This window comes from Sparus aurata, chromosome 1 (assembly GCF_900880675.1).
Source record: "Sparus aurata chromosome 1, fSpaAur1.1, whole genome shotgun sequence".
Classification (NCBI taxonomy): domain Eukaryota; kingdom Metazoa; phylum Chordata; class Actinopteri; order Spariformes; family Sparidae; genus Sparus; species Sparus aurata.
The window spans coordinates 16,529,155-16,541,422 of record NC_044187.1 but is presented as its reverse complement, the minus strand read 5'-3'; the positions used below and the strand labels follow the sequence as shown (position 1 = coordinate 16,541,422).

General features: G+C 42.0%; 1 protein-coding gene across 3 annotated transcripts in view; it reads right to left on the bottom strand.

The window, feature by feature from the left end:
• Positions 1 to 12,268, bottom strand: part of fbxo41 (F-box protein 41) — a 60,517-nt gene that overhangs the window by 22,029 nt on the left and 26,220 nt on the right. For all 3 annotated transcript variants that reach the window (XM_030421484.1, XM_030421475.1, XM_030421493.1), the window contains one exon: positions 621 to 828. In XM_030421484.1, coding sequence (XP_030277344.1) covers positions 621 to 828 — 208 coding nt within the window. The remainder of the gene's footprint in view (positions 1 to 620; positions 829 to 12,268) is intronic.

The window sequence follows — 12,268 nt, the reverse complement described above, 5'->3', positions numbered from 1 at the left end:
TTCTGTTTTACTGACGAAGCTCGAGCTTGTAGGTTCAATTTAAAATCTCAAATTAAACATAAACTCATAACGAGCACAAGCGTACCGTTTCATTATCCCTCATCCAATCGTCCTCTCGTCTCGTGTGCGTTCAGTTTTTTCAAGCGATTCTGGTTTATTGAATTTCACCTGGGAGCGTCCGCGAGAGTTACTGCTCTTAAGCCGCGTGAAGAAGAGCAGACTTGTCGTCTCCGGGATCTTAAAGTCTATTATGAGTTTGACCCGTGGTGCTTTACAGCGACTGTGCTCAATATAATCAATGCTTATGCACTATTCATAAGCAAAAAGCTGCTGTGTCAAGGACTGTTAGAAGGCTGGAAGCAGCACTCTGAAGAGTCTTGAAGGGGAGTCTCGCGCGGTAAAAACAAAAATTCACAGTGTTATGATATGATTAATCACGATATATTAGTGAGTCATCTACATTTTACATTTTAAAAAGCAAGTATGTGGGAGGGTGTCGTTATGCATGGCTGATGCTTTGTTGTCAGGAAGAAATCTGAGAACACGATATTGCATGATGAATGCTGCAGTGCGCTCTGCGACATGCATGCAACGGATTATGCAAGTCACGATATCCTCACCTGGCGCCCGTTGCCCTTTGAGGCCTGGAGGCTGCAGCGTCCCAGGCTGCCGTTCGGCGTGGTGCCGCAGCTGCTGATGATCTGCAGCTGTTTCTCGGCGCGGTCCGCCCGGTCCAGCAGCTCCTCGATGAACTGCTGCAGCCGCACTTTGGCATTGGCCTCACGTGCCGCCGTTTCCTGGAGGAACTGGTCGATCTGGGCCACTTCCCTGAGGGGCAGAGAGGGGGAGCACGGCAAAATATTGATGAGACACTCTTTAAACTCGTGAGCGTAATCTCTCATCGCTTTTTTTTTTTTTTTTGGGTTAATTCGTCTAATCAGGGGGAAAACTGCAGACCTGATGAACCTTGCTTGTGGCGAGAACTGACATCTGCAGTTGTTTAATGAATAAATGATCCTTTTAACCTCAGGGAACATTTTTTTAATTCCTCTCTGTGCTCCCTGCAAGGAGACGACACACCGAGGGTTAGTGACAGAGATGGATACACGAGAGAGAGAGAGACAGAAAGACAGAGAGAGAATGAGAGAGAGAGAGAAGGGGGACAGAGGGTGAGAGAGCAGCTGGATACTTTTACAACCGCAGGCATGGCAGGGCCAAGTTCCTGTCATTTATAAGGGACAGTGTGTTACTCAGATGCAGAGGCAAACAAACCAGGAATTCAGACTGCGTTAGGAGTTGTCTGCAGGCCGCATGCAGAGTGTTTCCAGCATTTCCCTGCAGCGATTTTTGCTCAGTGTCATCTGATTGTCTGGTGATAAAAAAAAAATTCCCCAAAACATTCGGACACGATTAGTCATATCACATTAACTCGACAGTTTAAGCCTGGATTATGAATTACATAAGCGGTCCAGTAACAACGAGCGGCCTCTGGAATGATGGGAGTCAAATTAGCCACAAGGACCAAGTTGAACCCAAAAATGAAATGTCAGTGTTAAATGTTACTGATGACCTTACTGACATTTAAAGATGTGCAGATAAACTTTATCTCACTAGTGCTGCCTCTGTCCTCACACAGCTCTATCCGGCCATCAAACCTGGTTGTTGTTTTTTTGCCACTTGGTGGCAGCAAAAACAACACTGACATCACCTTTTATGGGGCTTAAGAAGTGGTCAATGGAGCGGCAGTAAATACTCTTTCTTCCCTGGTCTCTAATTCAGTGATAAACATGTTTAAGCTTATTTGGACCAAAATCAAAATTCCTGCGCATACTAGGATACACTATCACTATCCTAACACTATTTTATTAACAAGTACATTAAAAACAATGAGGAGCAAACTAGGCTTTTCATGTTTTCATGTTGCTTCATCATCAGATTCGGTCTGTGCTTAATTGCCAACTAGTGTTTCTTTAATCAGGAGCTGATCAGTAGAGAATCCAGCAAGTACACTTAACAAAATCAGCAATAATAGGTAATAGTCACGACAATTCCACTGTTCAACTCTGTTAACTTACGTTGGCACGCGATCATGACATCCAAAAATGCTTATATCAGAATACAAAGCCTGGCTGATCCAGTCACAGTACTACAGAAGCCCAAAGTACATACATATCTGTCATAAAGTGCATATCAAACCGGTAAATCATATTAGAAGAGAGTCATACATTCACTTCATTATAAAAATCAGACTTAAAGCAATACTGGTAAATGTCATAAATAGCAAAAATATCAGGGTTAATTTTCTTTAAATTCTTCACAACAAAAGTCATTTTGTTTAATTTAAAGCTTTCATCATGAAGCAGCAAAATAAGGAAAAGTAGTTTTTTTCATCAGCAGTAACATAACTCCTGTCGGGACGCAGGAGAGACACTGAACTCTGTGAACAAACCACAGAGATTCAGTCAGAAGCTATCAGAGTACTGAGATCTTTCTCTCTGGTCTCGTGGGCTCACGTGAGTCGAGTCGAGTCGTACGGGCTTGTTTGAGGCGGTCTTGACGGTTTGGCTGCAGTTGCGAGAAGCCACCACACACCACATGGAGGCGGAAAACGCAAATGAGCGTGCCGTGGTTTGAGATGGAAAAGTGCCACGAATTACACATGCAGCAGTCACAGAGCAGTACTATCATTGTTTGGTAGTTGTATTTCTGGCCCTCTGATTAACTTAAATCCAATAAGCACTCTCATTTTTAGCTCTTTTTTTGGTGTCTACCAACTCCTGAGGGAAATATCTGGCTCTTTAGCTCTTAAAAGCTCCACTTTGTTCTCCAGGTAGCCGCTAACAGCCTCTGTCTGCTGTTCAGTGCTGAGCTGTATGTCTGCAGTGGGTTTTCAGAGCCCCTTTTTTTGTTGCTGTAAACAGCTGCCTGCTGTGGCTATGAGAGCCATGAGAGTGAAGATGGACAGCTAAACAATCAGCTGGAACTCGCTTTAAAGATCTGTAAAGTCGAGGGGAGCTTCAGATTCAGGAGAAAAATGCTAATCATTATCTCAGCGCTTCACTGGCTTCGGTTCCTACCAGAGGAAAAAGCAGCTCATCTTTACATTTGAGAGGCTGGAACCAGCATATGTTCAGCGTTTCTTTGCGTGATACAGATTAACTTATTGATCATCCACTGACTCATGCTTCAGCACTTCTTTTCAAATCCAGACAAACCTTTCCATATCTGAATATCTCTCTACAAATCGTCCCAGCGTCCCACATTCCCCTTCTCTAAAAATGTCCCTTTTCCCTTTTTCATGCCTGTTAATGCGGAGCCGTCTCCATGTGGGACGTCTTCATTTCCCTGAAGCTGCAGATTTCCTCCAGGCTCCATTTTCTTTTCCATTTTTTTCCTTCTTTATGCATCTCTGTTTGTGTCCTCATAAACAGCCCGAGCCACTGCTGTCTAAACAATGCAGTCAGGAGGGCTTAACGAGACAATTCCAACGTCTGACCTTGACAAAGCCAAAGGAACCATTAAAAAGGTTCAGACCCTTCAGTGCAGTTTGTGCTCATGAAATAAACCAAGCCACTCATCGGGAGGGATACTTTCATGTCAAACATCCACTACTACTACCCATTACACAATCCACAATCCGCCCCAGAGCACTAACAGTGAGTTTTTCTTGAAACAAGGGCATTCAGCGGTAAAAATAGTTCCACATCTGGCACAGTTAACTTTTCTACTCCTCGGGCAAAGATACAAAAATACGACTCAAAAATTAGTCAAGGTGTTTGACCGTAGGGTGAGGAACGGGAGCACATGTGTTTCTACGTCTGCGAGTAAACAATCCCTGAATTAGTAAATGACATTCAAAGGAGGCGGCTACTGCTTCTCTCCTGTGATCCGTCTGGTAATAGCGCATAATGTGACATAACATGATTTTTTGAATCTACATTGGACCGTATTCAACACGGTGAAAAGTGACTGAGTGAGGCCCTTTACTGCACACAGTTCCTTCACAGTGGAAAACACGAGGAATGTGTGTGTCTGCTGCCTCAGCTCCGAGCTATTCCGTCCATCTCATCCTCGTCAAACCATAAGCTCTGTCTGAACATCCAGCCCACGCACTGGGAAGATTGTATCAACGGGGATCTGACAGAAAGAAACTTGAGATACGGGCTGAAAAAATTGTCACCATTAGAAGTAGTTACACTGAGCTTATTAGCAAACAGTCTCTTAAAAGCAACAATGGAAACCATTTAAAGGTATTTCTGTGATCATCTGGTTAAAGAAGTCCAGTATTCCCTCTACTTTCAGTGTTGATTTTGTCTCTTTTGTCTTTTGTCTCCGCCAACTTCTGAGGGAAGTTTCCGTCTCCAGAGCTGCTAAATGATCCACTGCGTTCACCTGCTAGTCACCGACTTTGTGTGTCTGCCTTTCTGTGCTGTGTGTTTGCAGTGTTCAGTGGGCGGAAATGATGCTGATGAGAGCTGTGAAACTGAACCAAAAACAGTGGAGTTAGGGGTCGTTGAGCAAGATGCTCAAAGGCTTCATACAGCTGAAGTGTTGGGAGATAATTCTTCTTACTATGACAGATCAGTAATGTGATCCATTGATAAAGTAAATTCAAACTCAGAATTTTTATATTTACAATATTAATGAAGTAATAATACAAACTCAGAAATATGCCTGAATGAACCAGTTGTAATAAGGTCCCCAGAATGCTGTTTGAAGTTGGAAAGGTGGCAGGGTCCGCCACACAGTATGAAATTGTGTTGCCCTTTAAGAGTCAGTTTGTTTATTCTGTCAAGCAAACGAATACAGTTTGTTTATTTAGGCTGTTTGGGGCATAAAACAATGAAGATCTTTCTTTTCTGATTACAGTTTCTTTCCCAAAGTCACATAATGCACCTTTAAAATGATTCTTTGATATCTTCTGGACTAAATTAAAGAAATAACCAGACCAACATGGAGAATTCTCTCAAAGCTCGAAGGTCAACATCAACGCTGACAGAGGATTGCGTAGATCACAAATTTGGACACACACGACCGTTTCTTGGCACTTAAGAAGACACGCTGAACATGAAGGAAGGCCGAAGCGCTCGTGTCAAAACAACTAGCATTTAGCCAACAGCTTATTATACCAGTTCTTCATCCTTCTGTATATGATGCATCTCATTACGCAGCACAATTAACAAGGCAATGTATTGTCTATTTCAATTCAATGATTGAGGCTGTGAGTAATGTATAACTGAGCAGCGTTAAGTTTTTTCTCTCATTATTTGAGTCAATACACAGAGTGCTGTTTATAGTTCAGCCTCCAGCATAATGACATATAGCCATCTCACAAGTGCTATTTATAGAGATGGCTGAGCTGCACCGTACATTAGGGCCATTTGTGTTTCGCCATGCAAATTGCACCGCATCTGTAACTTGTCAGAGTTAATTATTCAAAAGTATCAGATTTTTTGTTGTTATGGGAGACGGGGCCCAGGAGGCGGAACATGTTGGAGGCAACACAGGAAAGCCTCTCCTTCTCTTTCCTCTGCGTGAGGAAGAAAAAAACATACCGATGCAGCACACCGCCCGGCAGCCGAAGGAACGGAGTCAGGAATATGATTGAATAGACTGATAGATGTGTCTGAGGGTGGGCAGAGGGGGAGAGACGGGGGAAAAAAATATCTTCACCAGATTCCTGAGAGACCTGTGAGGAGAAAAGGGTGGCAGCAGAAATAAAGCGAAGAAAAACAGAGGAGTGAAAATGATGAAGAGGAGGGAATGGCTGTGAGCAGAAAACACTGCAGAGGCTAAAGCAACAGACAGCAAACAGAAAAAATCTGCAGTCATGTGGAAGCAGAAAGCACAGGAGGTTTGACAAGAGGAGGGGAGAGAAATGGGACGCGGCTGCTTCCTGTTGTCAATCCTAATTTCGGCACACATTCTCAGATGTACGCACACACACACACACACACACACACACACACACACACACACACCTCGCCCTGACAGCGTGACTCACTCCGACGCCTCAGAAATAAAGCCTCAAGGTGACAAACATGCTCGCGTGTTTACCCGGAACGCTGGGGGGAGCTCTAAAAAACAAAAGGCAGACATCCATCTTTTTTTTTCTGGGTGATGAACATGCAGGTTTGTTAGGTCGGGGCATGATTCAAAGAAAACAAGTCAGCGGCGAATCCACGCTGGGTCGGCGGCGCCCGATTCACGTTTGCGGTTGAGGGGAGAACCGCATATTCACGACCAGTATACTGAAGCTGCCTCTGAGTTTTTTCTCGAGTCTTGTTTCCATCTCTAACACAGCAAAACACTGAACATCCAGATACAGACACACAAATTAAACTTTCTAAAACATGTCCAGCTTCAGATAGAGAAGCGAACCTTAGAACAACTCGCCAGTTGAGAAAATATGCTTATTCACTTTCTTGCCAAGAGTCACGTGAGAAGATTGATTGCGACTCTCACACCTCCACAGGAAGCTATGTGGGGAAGTCAGCCGATGTTGTTCCTCATGCCAAACCCTTTAATGCCCACACTGAACCTTCACCTTAACTTTTAATGAATATGATGTCAAGGACGTTTGTTCACTATTATCGAATAAACAACATATTACACTCATTAATTCTCCAAACTAGACTTTTCAGCATCCTAGAACACACAAGGATATAATCCACAAAATAAAACCGGAAAGCAACTAAACCAAAAAAATCCAAAGCATGACACAAGCACAGTAACATTAGTAAATTGTTAAATATTTATCTAAAGTAATATAGAAATGTATGTTGTAAGGAATTCATATTGAAAATGTTAAGTAATTTTAGGACAACAAAAAAATTGATCACTATCAAGTTCTCCAGCACTGATATCTGCAATTTCTAGCTTCTGCTCTCAGACAATTTCAGTCTTTCCTTGGATGCTACTCTTTAAAGCCATCGTCCATAGTATCTAAGTCGGCTATCTTTATGATATTTCATATTCTTATGAATAATGTTGATGAGCCACGTATTCTGACGGATATGTATTGACAAATAATTTAATTTCTAGCTCAAAGTCACACATTTTTAGCCTTTGCTAACAGGGATTAATGGCACATGACTATAGTAGAATCTGAGAGTCATACATCACCCTCCAATAGGGGTATTAAAAGAAGACTGGTGTTAGCAACCAGAGCAGAAGGGAAAGTTTATCAGAAAGGTTGTCTAGTGGCTGTAAATGTACACCAGATTACATTTTGACTATGAATAAACTGTTAGCTCCTCTGTTTGAGTGATAGCTATCACTATACATGCTAATAATCATGCTGCTCGTCCGTGCTAATATCGACGCTATTGCTAAACTATGCCAGTAATGTTTATCTAGGACTATAAACCACGGCCCCATACTCTGTTTAAGAAAGAAGGTTGACCATTAGACAGGAAGAAACACTGACTGATGGGCTTTCAAGCCGCTCTGACTGGCGTTATTGTAGTCACAGTGTATCAAATAACAAGTGCAACTGAAATCTGCAGCTCGCCTCGAGTTTACAGAGCTATGATGCATCTTTCAGTTCATCATTTAACTATCCATCCCACGAACACCAAACAGCAGACGGATAAACTTAGCAACAAGCTAGTGAACAGAGCCAGATATTTCCCCTCAGGCGCTGGTGGAGACCAAAGACCGAGCCAATAGTAGAAAGTGAACGTCGGACTTGAAACCATTGGAGGGCAAATTAATGTAAGATAATGTTGCTCTGCTTTGATGTATATGCCTAAAAACAGTTCACATAATCAATTATTAGTGATTATTATACATTATTCTATTTGAATCTCATTGCCGTTCCGATCCTCCACGGTGTTCAGGAGTCCGCTGGCTTCACTCCACCACCACCAACACCATTGAGACTCCCGGAGGGCTCTTGTCCTATCTCCAGTCTTCATATTGCTACACATTTCCAATTGATCTGAGTGTATTAAATTACATACAAGAGCTAAGCTGTTGTACTAACACACAACAGCTGAGATACAATCAATACCACTGATTAAAAAGAATAAGGTCAGCGCCCAACAACAGACACGGGTCCTGATCTTTTTTTTCTTTCACCCTTGAAACTGGAATGAGTGTCTTGTTTGCGTGATGTATTTTAAATCTGAAGCCCTCTTGTCCAGTCTTGATAAACGTAGGCCTTGAGAGCTTGCAACAACTGTTAGAACAGCATTTTAGTTTTGGTTCAAATTAATGAAAATATACCCGATAATTGCCCAGTGTTATTGCATGCGCTCGGAGAGATAATGAACAAGACGAGTACGTCGTTTCATTTCCCTGCCACTTAACAGCCATAACAAATAGTCTAGCGAAGACATCCAGCTGTGTCAGACATGATTAATAAGGAATGATCTTCTGAAGGATTCTGTTTAAAATGTTAATTACAACCACTGGTCAGCCTCCTTTCACAGTTGTCATCATCTCTGGCCATTTATTCAAAATTATGCCTCATTAATATTAAAGAGCAGAGATGATTGACTGAGAGGCCCGCGTGAGGAAGACGAGGCTGCCGCATGAATACGAGCTTTTCTCCGCCGTAACAAAGGACAGCTGCCCGTGCGTCGCTCTGTTTTGACGCCTCGATAAAATAGTGTTTTCTTTCTTTTTCGACAAATTCAGCCGGCTACATTGTGCCATCATCATGTCATAATGTCACACATTTGTATGCTTTAGACACACAGAGAGAAAAGGCAGCATGAGGAGGTGTGGATGGAGGGGGGTATGGCTACATGAGAGGAGATGTGACACAGAGAGGGATGAAAGGGTGAGAGAAAAGGGATGATGAAAGAGATGCAGGCTGAAATGTTCTGTTTTCAAAGGCTCTCAGGAAACAAACAAAAAAAAAGAACGAAAAAAAAAAGACTGGTTTCCCAAGAAAGCACTAATCCAGGTTTAGGCTCCGACCAGTCAGGGAAAGTAAATATTTTATTGTGGCTCAACACTGAAAATCTAAACTCCAGTGACAAATCACAGATGGCTCCGTCACCCTGAGATACAACAGGCATGATGCAGAACATCTCAACAATCATGACAGGAATGTATTCATTATAGACAGACTGAAGCTGTCCTCGAATGCTTGTTTGCAAACGATGACAGTGACTACATGCAGAAGGACGATATTCCTACTGAGCTGTTTCAATGAAACTGGATATTCCACTAGCCGCTAATACTCCTGTTTACATGCAGCTGTGTGTAACTGATTAGCAAACATTATTCACAATTTCAACTACCTTCGCCTGCGTTGAGCAGCTCAGCCGCCAGGATGTCATGTTGCAAACCACGATAACGTCAAAGGTTGATGTGTGTACCAAAACGTGGTACAGCAGCAGGTGGAGGGGAAGGTGGTGACGTTGGTGCAAGTCCACAAGATATTGTTAAGGGCAGCTGGAGACATTTCCAGATGTTTATTGGCGACAAAACTGACAAAACTGGGTGTGTTTTTTTGTTTTTTTTAGAGGGAGCTGCTGACATTTCCAGCGGTGTTTGCAGTGACAAAACCAAGTTTTTTTAAGGAGCCTTCTGTTTTTGTGGTGTGAAGGAGTTTAAGGAGAGCTGCAGACATTTCCCACAGCGCCTTTAGCAAACTGGCTATTTTGCGTGGGAAGTCGGACCATCGTCATCCGTGAGCTCCGCGATTAAAACAGGTATTTCAAGCCACCTCATGACGTATTTCTAATCCTAACCAAGTGCTTTTGTGTCGTAACCTAAAAGGAGCATAAGTGCAGCGCAAAAGAGAAACTGAAAATTCAACCTAAAGAACATAAAGTTGGAATATAAAGAAACAACCAGTTTGAGTCTATTTGTGGGTTTGCATTGCATTGGAGTTGCAATGTAGACAACAACTCCCATGATCTCAAGCTATTTACATCTTTTGTTTGGATTTAAAGACCTCCACTGGCAGATATTACGTACTGTGCATTTAATAAGAACAAATTCAGAATAACCAAATAGGTTACACTGTTTACTTCCCTATATCAACTTCAGAAAAATCGTCATACTCTAGTTTTAGAAATGCCACTGAAAACTAGCATGCATCTAAATGTAGTCACAGATGTATTCATTTTATGAAAACAATATAAGGAATATAACTGGAACTGTAGGGAGAAGGCAGTGTATTTGCCGCTAAATCTATTCAGTGTCAGAAAACAGAGAAAAATGTCATCATCACAAGTGACGTCTTCAAATAGCTTTCTTTGTCCAAAGAACAGTGAGATAATCAGCTCGCAGCTATATAGAACTGATTCAAGCACAACATTTTTGATATCAAAACGTTTCTTACCATCAACTTTCTTACAAGATGACTCAACTAAATGTTTCAGCTCTCGTGTGGACTTTTGTCAGGCATTCGAGCATTTCATCCTATACACACCAGCTCTGTGACAGCTTGACAGCTCGCAAAGAAAGAAGAAATTTCATGACAGCGCTTGTCTCAGTATCAGGTTCCCGCTGAGGAACCACACACATACTTAGACTAAAGCCCATCTTTTCTTTTGAAGCATCTTACACTCCTATTAGTCCATCTGTTAACACGCAATGGTTACTTCAACCTTTCTTGTCAGCCTGAACAAACTGAGGAAGAGGACCGACGTGCCCACTCAGTGACAGAGTGGTTGCAGCATCCTTCCTGTTACCCTTTGTGTTCAAAGCGCTTCATCCAGTCTCAAGGACACACACGTCAGCTCCATGAGCAGTCGTCCGCTCATAAATCCTGCTCTAACTGAAGACTAACATCCACATACACAGTGTGGGTTTTTCTGATTTCACGCAGAACCCTTTCTTGTTATAAGCCACTTCAAATCGCTGATGGGAACCTGAATGCGGTCTACGTATGTACGTTTGGTAAACATGCAGCGTAACTCCCTCCAAGCTTGTCTTATTAAAGCTCAACATTGTATACCATAGACTTAATAGAGAGGCGAAGTCTCTCCTCTTCCAGCCGACCACACGGGACATAATTAAAAAAAAAATATGTACGGTAGTTAATGACTACAGACAGTTTGATCATTACCCTGTTTGAATTGTGCCATGAATTACACATATCTGCTGAATTAAAAGATAATCTTTTAACTTGACAAATGTGAAAGTATGTAATTAGAAAGACAAAACACTGAACATTTATGTACCCAACTCATCAAAAATAACGACTCTTTGGGACTGTAGGACGGGTCGTCTGCCACCCCAAAGTGTCAGTTTTTGATGAATGAGACTCAAAATCAATTTTTCTTACAAAAAGGTCCTTTCGTGCTCACCAAAATCAATAATGGAAACCTTGTAAATCCAGTCCTGAACAGTAGCTAGCTAGCATTAATGCAACTGTTGTGATTTTATACCTTTTTTTCATACTTTTTGTTCCACCATGTTGTGTGTTGGTGACACATATCTAGTGAGACGATGTGGATAATGAAACTAATCGGTGCTTTTACTAATATCTTTGCAACAAACTGTGACTTTCTTGACTTGCAGAGTAAGCTTCATATGTGTGATCAATGACACAACTCAGGCCACATGGGGAACACTGGAAGGGGCGGGGCTCTGCCTCTTCATGGAGCTTTATTGAAGAAGAAATATGTACAGTATGATGATTAATAGTTAAAAGTTGATAACAGCAACAGCGGTATAAAAAGGTACGACAGCACACACCCCAGCGAGAAAGAGAAAGATCCATCACCACTTGTTACATGTCGCTCCTGAGAGATTACGGTGTGTAGTTTCTCTGGAAAACATGTTCCTTTTAACCTATTTATATCATGAATGTGAATAATACTCATCAAATTGAAAAATGTATTGCTTGTGGTTGTTAGTAATGTATTAGCGACGCCCACACATGTTTTATTTTACTGCATTCATGGGAGCTCCGACACCTCCTTGTGTGAGCTCAGCTCCCATTGGCTCCCACGTAACTCCAACCAATGTGTCAAGTAATAATTGTGCAGAATTTGAGGACATTTTCTGTTGAAAGACATATTTCACATGAATTCTGAACAATGCATTCTTCAAAGCATCAGTGCTGCAATGTCTGAATGTCATTCAAATGATTTCCTGGCTTACGTGAGATCCGTTCCTTCAGGGTTCGGACTAATAATACTCTTACTGTCTCATTCTTTGACTGACCGCACGTTAATGTGATTACGTCCTTTTTATTGCTCGCGTCAAAGTAAATTTCAAATCCAATCCCTCTACATTCTTAGATGTATCGCAGATCACGTTATTACTTTCTCTTTCATTAGAAAGCCTTCAGGAGTCT